Here is a 16,979-nt window from a genome sequence, read left to right on the forward strand (position 1 = left end):
AAAGAGGTCGTGCTCAGCCTGTTCTGGTAGGCAGCGACGAACAGAGGTGAGCCCACAAATCCCTCACAAAAAGCAGATGTATAGATGAAGTTCCCTTTCTGCATGGAGAAAAGGATGGGGAGCTTCTGGTACACAGCTGTGGAGAAGGAAACAGAACTGAGCCCTTCGACGGGGTAACCCTGCTTCTTGCTTTCCCCGGGGCCATTTGGCAAACACAGACCCAAAGGTGGCTGTGTCGTCCACGGGATTAACTGTGGCAGACGGTGCTCTGTGCTCCTCGGACCGTCCGCTTGCGCAGGCTCTTCTCTGGTCTCAGATGTGCACTCAAAAAGGACTAACATTAAAAAAAAAAAAAAAACAGTACACACGCGTTGGAAAAAAAAAAAGCTAAACCCAAACCATCGGCTGACACGTTACAGAGCTGGACAGCCTCATGAGCCACTGGTGTTGGGAACGCTGCACTCCCTCTGAAGCCAAAGGGGATTACCAGCGCTCAGCATCTCGGCAAAGATGCTCAGTCCCTCGTAGGCTCATCTGCCGGCTAATTTACCCCGAGCGAGCCTTCGGAGAGCTGCGGGGTCAGCAGAACACCATATGCCGAACTTGGAGTCGAATAAAGAGGAGATCTGGCACGCGCCTGCTCCCTGGCCACGGCTCCGTCAGGAGCGGGCGAGCAAACTAGCGTCGGAGACTTTTGTAATTAGGCCTCTCGCAATTTATAAGGCAAATCCAAAAGTCACTTTTCTTGTCGCTCCATTGCCTCGCCTCAATCTTTTGATAACAGGCAGCAAGAGGCAATCGCTGACCTGAGACTCGTGCCTCTAATATCACCTAATTTATACATCGCCTTGCGACAATCCAGCGGGGCCACCATGGTCTTCTTGTACTGGCCCTTATTAACCATAACCAGATGTAGATGACTCTCTTTAATCATCCAATTACGTTTCTGGTCTCAGACAACATTTTTCTGTGAAGCAGAGAAAACTTCTTAAGGAAATTAAATGCCCATGCCACAGCCACTTGGATTTATCTGTGCTCTGCAGCACCACAGTGAAGAAGGGGGGAAAAAAAAAAGGTTAATATTTATATAAAACTTTGAAGTATTTTCAGAGAAAAATAAAAAAATTACCATTTTCTCCTGTCAACAGCGCTCTTTCATTCTAGTTGCCTTTCCTTTTTTTTTTTTTTTTGAGAAAAGAAAAAAAGAAAAATCCAGAGAGGGCAACAGCCCAGAGAAAATAAATAATATATAAAAAAGAGCGAGATCAGATATTGCTCGTATCAGTGAGAAACAGCCGGTATTACGCACGTAAGAACGGATTTTTCCCCCCTCCTTCCCCCCCTTCTTTTTAATAAACTCTCAGTATACACATAATGTCTTTAAGAAAATGAAATCCTTTTGCTGTGGGCCACGTCGCTAGAAGAAATAGTCACCACTGCTGTTATCAGTGCTTTCAAGCTTTAACTCTGAATCAAAGGCGACAATTAATAAAGTCGCCCCCGCCAGGAATGGAAAGGAGGAAAGCTAAATATTTGAAACTGGGTGAACAAATGTCAGGGTGTTTTTAAATAAAATCCTTTTACAGTTATCACAGCGAGCAGACCTGATATCCCTGTCTAATTCAATTTCAATTTGCGCCCCATGGGAGATAGTGAAGAAAAGGTTGCAATGCTGTCTTTGGGTTGATATGTTCTTTTCTCCTTCAGGAAGCAGGCACGAGAGAGGAAGGGGAGGAGGGTGAGGGAAGAGAGGAGGAGGATTCAAATACCAACAGAATATGATTCTTTTTTTTTTTTTTTTTTTTTTTTCCAGCTGGATCCTTCCAGAAGGCAGATGTGATGCAGGGAATGTTGAAACGCTGATTTGTTGTGAATTCACCTGGAAAACATAGCTGAGGAGGAAACTGCAGAAAGGCTGTTTGTGTGCGAATAAATATTCCTGACGGGGGACCAGAATGAACTCAATGTTGATGCCAAGAGCAACACGCGCTCCTGAGGCATCCGTCTCCCCCCAAAAACTGCAAATCAGCCAACCGATGCACCAAGTATCCTAACCTCTATCAGCGTCCTGGCCAGTGTTCACAATCCTTTCACCTAACTTCTTTTGTTTAAATAAAAAAGTATTCCTTTAGTTAAGCAAACAAATGTACCCTTTAATAGAAACAAAAAACCCGCATCCTATATATCAATAAGATTTTAATGAACTGCCAGATCCCCTCAGCAGGATGAGCCTTCCACCCAATAACTGCATTTCACTGGCCAGAGACACAAGTCCTCTTTTTTGGGCTGAAGTTGTGCCAGCTGAAACGCTCGCTGGCCCTCCGCCTGTTCCTCCAAACGTCCACGGCTGGAAAGGAGCAACCATCGCACCGGGAGCGACCCCAGCGCGGGAAGGAGGAGCTGACCCCGCGGCTCTGTGCCGGGTACTCCTGAGAAGCTCTTTGCTTCCACCCTGGTTCAGGGCTCCCAAGCCTTTGTTTCTTTCAACTCTTTTGAAAAGAAGGAGCAAGGAGAGACTTTGAAGCAGTTTTCCCACATTTTACAGATTCTTGGACTACACGGGACTTAGGCTGACTAGTTTAAACTCGCAGTCAAGACGATGTTGAAGCTACAGACTCCATAAGATACAGAAAAGAAGCCAAAAATGTACCAGCAAACACATGTCCCTTCGCTTACTATGTCAGCGAAAGAGGCAGTTATGAAGCAATAACTACAGGCGCCCTGCAGGCCAAGGTAGCATGAGCTGTATTACACAGAAGCAACGTCAAACCTCTCACCTGCGGTCAGTGCTGCTGTGGGTACCAGTGCTGGAGCCTCGATGGCAAGAATACAAGCAGAAAAGACATATAAGTAGCTATCACATATTTACTTATCAGTAGCATCATATGGGGGTCTAACTCCGAGGAAAGCAGCCCATCCTGGGGACAGAGTTCAGAACAGGCTTCTCAAGGTACCCGAGTGGAGCCCAAGACGACATCTGGGAGCGTAACACCCGCGCCTGCGGACGTTTGGCAGGCAGCGTCGTGAACCGGAGCCCAGGATAGGATGGATTTAAAGTTAGGCATGTGCTTAAGTGCCGAGGATGATATCAACAGCGGTGGAGGAGGGGATTTTTGGGCGCGTAGCTGCCCAATAAGCCTTAGGCACACTCTCCAGCTCGCTGAGCGTGCGTGGGCTCATGACAGCACGACGTCGGTCAGTCCACCCACCTATGCAAACACGTTAACTCTGCCCAGAAATAAATAATTCACAGGAATTCAAACAGCGGCTTCAGCTGTGGCCTCAAGCAGGAAGCCATGCATCACACCAGGCTGCTGAGAAGGTTCTGCACCGCATAAAGCTTCGCCGCTGCACTACATGCAAAAGACTACCTGTGAGAGGGGTCCAGCCAGTTACGGTTAGAAAACAAGCAGGCACAATGATTTCTCTACTCATGTTCCTAATTATCCTCGGAGTTACTACAATGGAAAGAATTTTTAAATTTGGTATTTACTTGTCCCCATTTATAATGCATGTTTACTTTTAGCACATTATTCAGTTTGGACATGGAAAACAAAACAGTCAGCTTCAGTTTCATGTTCTCATATGCTAGCCCAAGGCTGTTGTACTTGGCTTGTAAAGGCTTTATGGAAATGTTTAAATTTAAACAAAAAGACTGTTTTCATTTCAAATTACAAAAATAATAAAACAACCTTAGCAGGTTTTGTGAACTCTTTCAAAATGATGAAACCAAACTACCCTTCTGCCCTCAGCTGCAGATCTAAGCTATCTGAATGTAAACGATAAATTATCATTATCCTGACTCAATTAAACCACTGAAAAGGAATGCAACTTCGAAAAATGTTTTATTTATGAATAGTTTGCAATCTTAAGCACAGTGCCCAGTTAATGAAGTATCACTTTCTTCAGGGATGCGAGATACTCACAAAGGGGAGGGAATCTGTATTATTTACTGTGAACCCTGCCTGCAGAAGAATTGATTGCATCTTTCTTTAATGAGAACTGGGACAAGAGAGGCTGGTAGTGCCACTGGAGGATCAGTTTGAAGCGATCATATCTGAATTTGTGTACAGGCAGGAAAGAGCAATAGTCTGGTATCTAGACCTCCCCGAGTGGAACTTTTATCAAACATCAAAGCGAGAGCCGTGAGGGTCAAATCACTCGATACTTCAGGGCACAGAGCGTATGTGTGGGCAACACTCCTGCTCTAGACTGGGACACACATCATGTCACACACGTGTCTTTATTCGCCAATTTGTTCAAATATGTAATCCACTAAGAATACCGTGGGGTCCAAAAGGTAAAAACCAAAAGGTAAAACCCTTTCCAAAAGGAAAGGGTTTAAATAAAGCAGGAAGACAAAAAGACCAGACTGCTTGGTGCTCACAGAAGTGTTGATCACAGGCGCTCTAGATGCAAATTTGCAACAACGAACAGGAACGGCATCCTTCTCTAGGGGCAGCGTTCAGCTCCTTGTTTAGACAAGCACCTGGACTGACACGTTGGGCATGTTAAGTCTGATCCAAAGCCCGCTGAATCCAGCAAGAACCACTCCATTCACTTCAGACCGATCAGAACTGTTCAGATACTCACCCCTCCCGCAGGTATATGTCCGGGCCACCAAGCAATAGCTGGCTCTCTCATGCCACCTTCAAAAGTGGTTTGTTTGCCACACAGAAAACGACCGTTGCTTCCTCCTAGAGAGAAAAGAAGCCGTAAAAATCACAATACACCAATATCCTATTTCCAAGGGACACTGTCAACTAGGAAATTTTTAGGCTAGTTTTAAAGGAATTTTCATTTCTGCATGAATGCTTCTTCAAATAACATGTCCAGAGTTGTTTTGGTTTTGTTGTTGTTGTTGTTTTGTTTGTTTGTTGTATTGGTTTGTTTTTTTTTTAATATCCCTTTATGATGCAATTTTAGAAGTGTCTTTTCAGGTCAGGGAGAAAGTGACAGTTAAATACAACTTGCTATCAACCGAACAAAGAAAAAACCAAAACCCAAACAAACAGAAAATACTTTGCTGGCATTTTCCTTCCCTTTAGGGATGTTAATTGCTGTTTGTAACTCAAGGAAATCTGACACTTTCAGGCAGAAATAGTATTTTTTTTCATAATCCTTTTAAAGTAGCAGAGCACTATTAGATGCAGATAGGAGAATGAGAAAAATAATCATGCATTCCCTGAATGTTCACTCTCAGAGATAGCAAGTGCCTTGCAGGAATGTCTGGGTTTTTAACCCAGCCTTGTAGCTAAGCTTGCAGAGGAACAAACAGGGAGGTGTCGCGACTGATTCCAGGTCCCACAAAGTCAAACACCGTGGTTCAGCTGAAATCAGAACTCAGGATACTCCCTGCTCTGCGGTCCAATAACCACGAGACACCCTGCCTCCAAATAGAAGAGAGTGGGTTATAAAATCAATTTGCAATGACTCTGAGAGAAACAATCATTTAAACAAAAGAGAACTTGTGAAGTAACAAAACCACTTTTTCTTCTTCATATTTTTCATGAGAGCTAAAGAAGGAGGGACTTGAACTGTCTGTAATTACTCAGAAAGCTCAAATATGCATTTGGCAGAAGGCGAGTAAACACCCTGCTAAGTTATTGTGCCTGGGACTAAATAAATTTAAAAATATTCAGTCCCTGACAGTGGAGCAAAAAGTGGAAATGCACACAGGTGAACCACCAGGCTGGGTTAGGCCAGAAGTCCATTTAGCCAAGGATACCTCCTCCAACAGTGACCAGAAGTAACGAACATAAGCTAACTCTAAACGTAAATCCTCTGCATCTTGAGGCTTCTCCTAACTGCATAAAGGAAAACCATGCGTACAGGTCTCTTTCCCCCCAGACATGGAGATTTCACAACCCCAGCCCAGGTTTATTCATCTGAGACTCACCTTGTTTAGGAGCTGAAATGAGAGCAGCCCCATTATCGGAGGTGAAAAACACAAAAGTGTTCTCACTGATACCCAGCTTCTGAAGATGTTTTAGGATTTTTCCAATGCTATCATCAATTTCTCGCACAGCATCCCCGTATCTGAGGCAAAAGTAGATGCAAAACATTAAAGGCAGCAAAAGAGGAAGAGTCTCACACAGCATAGTGCATTGCAATCAGCCACAACGCTTTTAGCGGACGTAATTTATACCTGTGCTGCAGAGAGCGACACTTCTTTTGTGCATCAGGTACTGTAATAAAGTTTTCCACTGTCACTGCAAAATCCACGTCTCCTACCTGCAGAGAGCAACCTCTCTTGGGTATTAAGAGTCAGAATCTGTTCAGGTGTGAGCCACTCTTGGACAGAGACCAGCAACTGATGCAAATTTAGCTATAAAGTTCTGAAGTATAGGCAAAGCCACTTTGCCATGGACTTGAAGCTAATAACATAGTTTTGCTTGTGGATGCTGGTTGGAAACTGCAATCTCAGAAGCAAGGCTCACAATATCTACAGGGCTCTTTGTCTCCTGTAAATTGCATTTTTCATGCATGCTTTTCTACTTGCTGCTCTGATTTACAGGCTTTTAAAACAAGCACTAATCATACAAAAGCCTTCCAAAAAATCATCTGTGCCACATACAGCACTTCATTACTCACGCAACTGGCAAAGGAGCGGAGACTCCCGCTTCTCCCCCATTTTAGTCACAAGATCTTCATTTCAGATTATAGCAAAATTATTAAAGAACAACCCAAGCAAAGGCCTCACTAACTAACGTATTTCAGCACACACATACACTTGTGACAAATGATCTATATACTTGGATCTAATAAACATCGCTTAGGTTTTCTGTTTCTGCAGCATGAGCTATTAATTAAAAAACCCCCAATGAAACCAAGACCCACGAAACCAAGACCCACGAAACCAAGACTTACAGTCCTCTCTGACTAGTGCCCAGGAAATGTTTGGAGGCATAAACAGGAGCGTGGGTAGCATCAATTGCCCAGTATAAAAAGAATGGCTGCTGGCTGGCCTGCTGCTTGCTAATAAAATCGAGAGCTTCCTGTAAACAGCAATAAAAAGGAATTTAACGGAATCATCCTCTGCCACCTAAATCTCTCCAAAAAAAGAAGCATAAAGTCACTGTGGCTTAGAAACCAGTATTAAAATAGATGGTACCTGCAGGTAGATCTGAGTCAAGTTGGCTTCACCCGTCTTCAGATCAATTTTGAAATCTTCATAATATCTTAAGATAAAATGAATCAGAGAGAGAAAAAAAATCAATCTTAAGGAATATACAACATAAAAAGGTGCTTTTTTCCCCCCTTTGCTTACTGTGTAAGTAGGTGACAAACAGGTCATAGTTGCTACTTAGCAAACTCTCTTCAGATATTAAGAAGAATGTCACCATATTTTTTCTTATGGGAGAAAGCAGTGAAACGGCTAGATCCAAATTAATGATGACTGCAAGTTTTGGACAAACCTGAGCCACCGACCTGTCACCGTTAAGCTATTAGAATAGGGGTAGTATGCTTAAAGATCTCATGCCACTACTTCGATAGAGAGCTCTTTGATATGTGAGTAAAATTTTCAGAAGGACACAACAACTTCCAGTGAGATAGAGCAATCCTGGAATCCGAACTTGGGCCGCTTTGAAAACGTTATGTTTGAAGTATCTTTAGACACCAGTTAAGCAAAGAAGGGTGGGGGGCAGTCCTCAGGAGAATATTATAAATATATATTTATAATATAAATAAGATGATACCAGACTCAAAAGTGAATGGACAAGAACGGCATAGACTGCAGACTTGGAGCATAGAATGGTGTTATGCAAACAGACAAAAGGTTATTATAAATAGGAAGAGAAGGAATAAAGAGGTCTTTCAGTACTGAATGGAACCCGCTTCCAAGAGAAGTAGTGGAGTGCAATCATCACAGGAAGCCTTTAGGGCGCAATGGGATAAGCAAACATCTCTGGGAGGGAGGCACTGTAGAGCAGTCTCATCCCTAGATGGTCCACACGCAACTTGCAGGTTGGCCTTGGTACTCAGACCTTTATTAATCCTCAGAATCAAACATCTAGCTTCATATTTAACAAGCTTCAACTTTAAGTTTAGCTGGTAAGGTAGAGATGAGGAAGACAGGATTTAGAATAAAGTTTAGTAGTCAACGACCACGCCGAGTCTCTGAGGGCCATCAATGGCGCAGAAGCAGGTCTGTATTGTCTCAGCTCTAACTGGAAAAGTCAGAGTGCCGCAATCACAACTGAGAAGCAGCAGGCACTGCCCAGGCAACAGTGCTCGAGTGCCCTTTGCTGCCAGCGCTGCCTTCAAAATCTCTTCTTCCCCCAGCAAGGACTACCCTCGCCTCCTCGCCTAGACGTGAAATTCGCATATCTCTTAATCTATACCTTCCTGTTTCTGTCTGCCTTGCGCGTTTTCCCACGAGGCTTTCCCTTAATTCTGTCTTAGCGCCAGTGCAAACCACCACCTAGGCCTTGTAAGGCTGGGTATTGGCCATCCCCAGACTAGAGGGCAAGTCCTGTTCAAAAGCGTGAGGGTAAAGTAAGGGATGAGATCCTGGCACAGGATGTCGTAGGGTCCAGAAATATGACTGGGTTTAGAAAAGAGACAAGACTAGTTCATGGAAGTTAAGTCAGTAGCTATTAAAGATCTGGACACAACGTTCAGTTTAGGAAGGTGGACAACCATACAAGAGAAGGACCATTCCACGTATCTGTTTTCTTATACCCTATCTATAAGTGGTCACTACTCATCACAGAGTATAAATGGGCCTTGGGCCTGACCCAGAAGGGCTGTTCATGTGGTTCATTAGCGTCTACAAGTATCTTTCCTGCGCTGCCTTACTGCTGAACTGCAGGACAGTCAGGGCAATCCATCATAAGCATTTCAGATCATATACGAGGCTGGATAGTGCCAATCCTTGACACACTATAGTAAGTGCTCTGTACAGGGTGAAGTACCTGTAGATCACTGCCCATCCAACCGAGCCTGTAACTCTGATTCTGAAGCAGCTGCTGGTTTTGCCAACCCCTTTTCACCGAAATGGGTTTGCTACGCTAGCACTTATCTTCCAGCACTGTAACGTCAGCAGGGAAAGCAAAGAAAATAACATTACCAGGCAAGCAGTTGAATTACCTGCCAATCATTTCCCAGTCCCTATACACAGGGATATTGGGGAGCGCTCTGTTATCAAAAGGTCCAAAATGGCAGTTTGGGGATCCAAACCATTCGTCAAACCCATGCCTCAGGGGGTGGAACTGGGGCCTGTGACCCAGATGCCTAGGAACAAAAGAAACAGACGAGTTAAAATTCTACTGCAAAGAAGCAAATAATAATCTCATCAGAATGGCATGCAAGAAAACAAGCTTTGCCTAAGAAGAAAAACTTCAAGCATTTTAATCAAATAAATGACTGCAGAGCATTGTCTTGATCTTTCTCATACTTGTTGTGAGTGCATCCATGCAGACTCACTCCAGCGCTTACATATATCCCATTTTAGTCTACTGTCCAATCTTTGTTTTCCATTATTTCCTTCTATTGGTGTCTTCTCTCACGCTGTGTCGATGATCTGTACTGATGGACTACACTGCCTGAAGCCACCGCAAAGACGCACATAATGTTTTACTTAAGGATTCTGATCTATGACAAGTCACTTTTATACCACTAAGCTGTAAAAACACAAGGTAAAGCTCATGAAATGTACCATTATATCTGCATTCCCTTTATGGAGTATTCATGCTGCCAAAACGGTACAAAGAGACCTGAATGTGAATAAGTTCTTTACGTTCACGTGTGAACATAAAACACGTTTAGCTGCTCCTGATGACAGCTCCCTTCTACCATGCAGCTTGAAAATGTGCCATCCTTAACTTCAAGATTAAGCTCCTCTCTAATCTCCAACTTCTATACTGCAAAGTCTCCATTTCCTTCATTTATACTATCTTGAATATACAGAATGCCCATCCTCTCCCAGTCTCTAAAGGAGATCTTTGTAGCTTAATGTTTATTTAATCATTCCAGCTTCCACCCACAAGCCTGCATCTGCAACCTCGCCATTTTCTGCCATCGCCCTCTGCACACTTTCTGAACACGAGAGGCATAAAATGCATTACTGAAGTAAAGTGATCCACGGTGTTATTCTGAGCTATTCCAAAATGAGTTATAACAGAGGATAATCGTCACTCCAGCTATGATCATACCTCGGTGATGTAACTGAAACTGCAAGTCTGACCTGCAGGATCCTACCCCTTCCTCGTTTATGTACATGATAATACAAAGCTGTTCCTGGCTGTTTCTACCACAGGGGACATGAAAAAAAAATTATTCTAAGAAAGCCCTAAGAGAACTTACAGAGGGAAAGACCTGAAAAAGGTATCAAATAACTACTGAGATGCTGATTATTCTCTCCCTCTCACAACACAAAAAAATAAGAGAGATATGTAATGAAATGCAACAAATTCTAAACCGGTCATGAAAAATACTTGACTTGCAAACATATAATTAAACTGTGGAACTTACTGTCACAGGACACCCTGGGAAGTTTTTAGAATGGATGTTGAAAGGATATAAAAATCTTCTGCTGGAAAACTTAAAAATGTTCAAAAGCCCTAAAATTCTACGCCTGGCTAGGATGAGACTCCAATTTAACGACCGTACTTTGCATTTCTTTACACCTTCCTAGGAAGCAGGTGGTGCGCACAACCGACAGAGACTGCTGCTGCACGGCATCCCTCCCTCGTCCTGCCCAGGATAACACTTCTGGGGTGCACGACGACAGTGCACTGCACATTCATATTTCGCCTGCTTCTTGCTAACAGCTGCAGGAGCTTCCAGATTTGCTGGTTTCCAAATAACTGCCTGGAACCAATCTGTATTTGCGTTGTTTATTTCTTTTCCCTGAGTGTATGAATTTACATTTATTAGCACTGAACTGCATCTTATTGCATTCAGCCCACTGATCCGATTCTTCACGGCCACTCTGCTGTTTGGATTTCTGGTAATAAATAATTCACTGTCTTAGGTTAGTTTGCTTTCTTTCCAATTTCAGCAGCACTGGTGAATCCAGCCACAATTCAAACTCACTCTTCTCTAACTTGTCAACAAAACTGTTAAATAAATTGTATCCCATTACTTTCCTAAACAGTACCCCCCCCAATACTACTCCTGTCCGAAGCCTCTTAATTAACAATTACTCTGTTGACCAAGCAGCACTCCTCTGGTGTCTATGCAGTTTTGAAGCTGCTATTTATGCATTTATTTATTACAGCACTCTTATAAGCTGTGAATCAACTGTTCAGAGATCCCCAGACCCCATGGGATTCCATTACAGCCCACAAGCGCATTTGAAATTTGAATGTTACAAATGCACCAGTTTTGAATACTACACTGGTAATTCCACCATGCTTGTTTGCGCTGAATATCTTTCAGGCTTTTCCCTTCCGATTCTTCGCAGACATCACAAAACATTGTTTTTTAAAAGTTCTTCTGTATCCTCTACAAAGATTATACTGGACTTCCATGAAAGGCCAGAAAATTAAAGGACAATATTCACAGAGTATTGGATCAGCCCGCTAGGTCTTTTAAAACACCTGGTATCAACTATCCCAGTCAAGCCAATTCGTATCCACCCTGACCTTCTACACTTGATGAACAACGTTCAATGTAGCCCTGGAGATGTCTGCATCTCTCTTTCTATACCACACACTGCTACCCCCCAAAAAAGAAGCTTTCACAATTTAGTCTTAACAAATTAAGACTTCATTTAGTATTAACAAAAAACCCAACATATAACAGGGGCCAAAGATAAAAAGCACGTAGGTGCTCAAGGCAAGTTCCAACAGAACACCTCGGTGTTTTTCGATTAAGTAGTGTGATACATGGATGAAAGCAAAAGAGTTGAAGGGTTTATAAATATATATATATACGTATATACATAAAACCCCCTTCAACTCTTTGTATGAAGATATATGTATGTACTTGTAATGGTAACACTCAATTCAGAAATTGATCACAGCAGGGGGGAAGATCCACCGCAGATTGCAAAAGTTGGACGCCTGAGCTTCAAAACAGTTTTTTTCCTGCAGTTCTGGTTGTTCTGCTGCTCCTTCACAATTCATACACACACATACTGAAATCTCAAAGCAAGAGATCTTAAAGTAAGTTTACCATTTGCCAATGATCTTATTGACGTAGCCAGCTTTCTTCAGCAGCTCCGGAAGCAGTAATTCAGAATCTGGGATTCCTCCTACTATATCCTGTGGCGTGTATGCTGCGAAAAACAAATAAAAAAAGCTTTCTGACTCTTACAAATATTAGAGCAAACAGTTAATGGCCACCCGTCGTTAGAAGCATTACTACTGGATCAGAAATAGCAATTAGTTTGAAGTGCCAGCAATATCACTCTTTGGAAGTCCTCCTAGGCCACGAGATGAAGAGGACAAATTGATTCAGGGAGATCAAAGGGAGATCTCCACCCACTTGCACACCACGGTCAATAACAAAGGGGGCTGCCACCCCAGAATGAAGGCGAGACCCTTGAAAGGGGGGGTCATAACGAAAGCAAGCGCTTTAGGAGTGTGCTGGACTTGCCTTTACTCTTGCTTTATATTTTTCTAAAATGAAGACAAGATTTTTTTTCCCTAAATCCAATGATGGATAAACTTGCTCAGACTGCAAGAGCTGAAAGAAACGATACGTCTCTCGCAGTCCACAGCTCTCTGACGCTCGAGAATCTAAGGTGTGACTTTGGTTAGGACGGAGGCAGCCAAGCACGCTTGCTGATACACAGTGTGAATCAGTACGTAGCTGCTGATTCTTGCCCAAACATGCGTGGTCTCACGCGGCGTCCGTCACGCTGGAACCAAAATCAACCCAGAAACATTACGAACTGGTAATCTTCCCTGGAAGCACCATAGGCACAACAGCGCTATAAAACTGCCGAGGCTGAAATGGTTAGAAAACTGGCTGGTGAATAAAACCGTAAGCAACTTGTTCTTTACTCTGGGTGTTAACACGCAGCCCACGTGACTTTCTTTCACCAGACACCAATTAGACTGCCCAGAGGAAACACTTCTCAGCCAGCAGAAGCAAATGGATCAACCAGCCTTGTTTATGTCTCTTAATTTGAGGAGGTTTTCTGCTTGATGAGGAGGAAGCAATACATTTCACGCTTATTACCAGCGGTTAACATGGTAATCTTTTTGTGCCACTCTGGAAGATCCACAGGGGAAGATCACCGAGCCAAGCCTTTGTTCAAAGCAAAACTTCCTACAAAGCACAGAGGGAAATCAAGTGAGGAAGGCAAATCAGGAATGAAGCCCATACCGTTTCTGGCATGTGCGTTCGTGGTGTAAAAACCATTCCTCACTGGGAGACGGCCCGTCAACAGTGCTGCCCTGGCTGCAAATAACAACAAAAAACATTTTATTTTACATGCATTCTCTGCTTAATATTATCATCTTAAGGCCGAGGACGGTGCACTGACTGAAGCACGTCAGCGTCCTTTTGCCACAGCCAGCTACCAAGATCACTTGCATTAGAACAGGCAGCAACTCCCCTCTCCAGTGAGCCATGGAGACAGCCAGGTTCTGATACAACACCATTCGAGTTATTCCAGGACAAACCCGACCGAAATTTGGCTCCTCTATTAAATTACTCACTGCTATAGAGTAATTACTTTCAATAGTGAATGTAGCAGCCCTCCTGTCTCAGTAATTCTAAAAGGAATACCTGACGTATATACGTAGGAGGAAATCGTAACACAAACTGATTACATGCTGAAGGCTAAGTTTTCAAGCTTGCCTGAACAAAAGTCATGTAATAGTGAAGAAAGAGCTGTCCAGCTTTGACAATAAAAGTCAGGACCTGACTGCAAGAAACATTTAAACAGATGTTTAACTTTAAGCATATGCAGTACCACCACTGGACTTAGCAGGACTTCAGCATATTTTAAATGCCTTTTCTGAGCAAGGATGTCATCAGCACACTGACAAATTATATCCAAAATGAAAGCCCAAATAAAAAGCCCCCGTTCCTCATTTTTGTTTCAGTTCTTGGCTGCCAACCAGGTTTGAGGAAAAAAGAAAGGAAAAAAAACCCACCCCACAGAAAAACCAATAAGGATAAAAATATCTGCGTCTCCCAGCCCCAAACGTTTCTTTTATCTCTTGTCCCTTTCCCAAGAATCTTGCAAGCCACCAGGGTCAAAAGCAGGACACAATCTGCTGCCATTCCATGCAAGAAAGTCTCACCAAAGCCAATGGAATCAGACAAACTATGTACAAACAATGTTCAGCAACAATTTAGATAACTGCTTTGGCTGTTTATCCCAAAATAAGAAAGATGAAAAAAATGCAATGACTGAGGCTAGAATACTAAACCAGAATGTTTTAAAAAATCCTTTAGCTGGACCGATTTGATCACTAAAACGCTGCTTTGTACGAACCGAAGATTGTAGGTTTTCCAATGAAAACGTAAATAAAAAGGGAGCAAAATGCAAGATCAAAGCACCAAATCCAAACTCTGCCCTGAGGATAATCACTGGTTTGGTTGCTAGTTCATGTCAGATGCTGGCAAACGTCCCAATCTTCTCAGAAGGTGGCATGTTTATATGCTAGTTTAAAACTCAAGTTTACTTACACGGAGAACAAAGCGGGTTGGCAGTATAAAAATCCAGGAAAAGCATCCCTTCTGAAGCCATCTGGTCTAAGTTAGGAGTTTCCTTAGAAGGCTCTCCGAAAGCTCCCAAATCACCCCAACCCATCTGTAAAAAGAACACGCCAAAAGACGTAAAAGTACTTTTACTCTTCCACAACGACAACGCTTCTGGGCCCACATAACAGTTTTATTGTACCCCTTCATTTCTAAATCTTTATAGTGCTCATCTCCTTATTTAGGGAGTACTTCACAAACGTGATAAAAATAAACTTCCCCAACCCTGTGAAGCAGGGAACTATTACAGTTTTCATTGGCAAAACGGGAAACCGAGGCACACATGAGATTAAACGACTTGCTAACAGGCGTTAAAACACTTGTAGCAGAGCTGGGTAAGAAGCCTAATGCCTTCCCTCTTACTCAAGTGCCTGAAGACTGGTAAGCACACACATACCAGGGAGGAAAAGGAAGTTACACGTGATATGCTCAGTGTTGTAGAGCTGCAAAGTCCGACCCTTCAGCCCCTAGATACGTGCCTTTGTGTTGGACCACTGACCCCAGGACTCCATATCTCAGCCTGCTGCATCTATCCATCTGCGTACCCGTAACTAGAAATGCAAGGAAAAGGTCTAAACTCAAAAGCAGTGCTGCAGGAAAAGAGAGGAAGCGTTTATTTTAAAAGCAAGCTCTGGAGAGAAACCTGCCAGAGGCATCGTATGTCACTCTGCTTATTTGTAAGACAGCGGTTTCACCCTGCGTCCTCCTCCTAATTCAGAGAGGTCACACGCCAGGAGAACCATAAAATTACCATCACGTTGTCTACATTCATGGCTGAAAACTATTACCGGTAATAATACAAATAAAAGTAAGTGACTTAAAACAGAAGGTTCTAGAAGGGAACAACTTAATGAGCAATTAGGCACCATGGTTGCTGGAGATTATATTATGCTTTAAAAAAGGCAATAGCTTTCTTTAATACAGATGCGTTATCAGGTGAGCAACTGATACGGAGGGCGTAATGTATCGAGATCTTTAGAAAACCATCTGTCTGGTCCCATTTGAGAGTCTAACATTTACACTGCAGTGGTGCAGTTTGGAAAAGGAAACTGTTGGAGAGCTGCAGAGCCGGCTGTTGAGGTCTGAGCGAGGAGCAATTACGTGTTACCACCTAACATGAGGATGTGGAATTGAAATGGATTCAACGGGATCACCCCCGAGTTCTTGATTCTTCAGTAGCTTTATCATCAAGGAAGAAAGAAAAAAAAAAAAAAAGAATATCATGTTGCTCTAATTCACACACAGTGACAGAGTCACAGAAGTTACTGAAGGATCAAAGGAAAAAGACCATGGAGATGTATTTTTAATGAACAGCATATTAAATAAATAAATAGCTCACAGAAGCTCCAGTCAGGATCTGTGCCTCATCGTGTCTTGTGCCATACCAACACTTCTAGAGTGGGATAATCACTGTCCCAAGGAGCTTTCATCTTCAAAATTACAAATGCCAGCTTGGGGGGAAATATTCCTGAATGGAAAATTGAGATGGACTGCCAGAGGCTCAACTGGCCAGAAAAACTAGGCTTACAAGGTAATTATCTTGTACAGGAGTGCAGAAACACTATGAAAACAACAGTCATGCTGAATTGGCAGAACAGAGCCAAACAGGCGATAAGAGCTTGCCCACCCTTCGAGTCACGTACCCACCCTCATTAGCTTTCCGAGTAGCTTAAAGGGCACACAATGCATTTCTGCTACAAACACACCTGAAAGATGACATGAAAATATTAGGAGAGAAGCAAAACAGGAAGATGGCAGCAACTTGATGGTGTTGGAAATGAATATACTTCCTTACCCACGTGGCTAAGACCACTACCGTGTGGAAAAGCGAAAAGACTTTTAGTTGGAAACAAATTTGTGATTATTTCCACTCCTTAATGATTTATTGCCCTCCCCCCCTCCCTCAGTTCACAGAGCAAAAATTAGCAGAATTAGTTTTCCTCTTGTTTAGTTTTTCAGGAGGCAAGTTTGGGTTTCTAAAACATTTCCTGAAACGTATTGGAGTTTCTTTACACTTGTACACGCACCTTATTCAGCGCTACTACAACTACACCCATGGTTGGCATCAGAAGATATTGCCACAATTATTTTTGTATGCAAAAACCAAGCCTTAACTTCAGAATGATTCTATCAAGGTTTGAAAATCACCAAGACATCCTGTTTTTCAACATTTACCAGCCGGTGGAATCCTTTATCAAGGACTGTGGAGTTAATTGCTCACTCGTTATGAACGGACTGATAGATAAGATGATTAGACTTCTAGATAGGGTATAGAGGGGTGTAAGCACCTATTCCAAAAGACTTGCATATGG

General features: G+C 42.9%; 1 protein-coding gene across 28 annotated transcripts in view; it reads right to left on the reverse strand.

The window, feature by feature from the left end:
* Positions 1–16,979, reverse strand: part of GALNS (galactosamine (N-acetyl)-6-sulfatase) — a 49,843-nt gene that overhangs the window by 31,515 nt on the left and 1,349 nt on the right. For all 28 annotated transcript variants that reach the window (XR_015700371.1, XR_015700370.1, XR_015700367.1 and 25 more), the window contains exons 2-9: positions 14,596–14,719; positions 13,282–13,356; positions 12,124–12,226; positions 9,094–9,237; positions 7,115–7,181; positions 6,871–6,998; positions 5,900–6,039; positions 4,594–4,697 (exon numbers count right to left, since the gene is read on the reverse strand). Coding sequence is in view for 2 of the 28 variants with exons in the window: in XM_009477408.2 (XP_009475683.2) it covers positions 4,594–4,697; positions 5,900–6,039; positions 6,871–6,998; positions 7,115–7,181; positions 9,094–9,237; positions 12,124–12,226; positions 13,282–13,356; positions 14,596–14,719 (885 nt within the window). In the remaining 26 variants the exon portion in view is untranslated. The remainder of the gene's footprint in view (positions 1–4,593; positions 4,698–5,899; positions 6,040–6,870; positions 6,999–7,114; positions 7,182–9,093; positions 9,238–12,123; positions 12,227–13,281; positions 13,357–14,595; positions 14,720–16,979) is intronic.

The sequence above is a fragment of the Nipponia nippon genome, unplaced genomic scaffold, assembly GCF_047370975.1.
Source record: "Nipponia nippon isolate SJK-2023a ecotype South Korea unplaced genomic scaffold, ASM4737097v1 scaffold_7, whole genome shotgun sequence".
NCBI lineage: Eukaryota > Metazoa > Chordata > Aves > Pelecaniformes > Threskiornithidae > Nipponia > Nipponia nippon.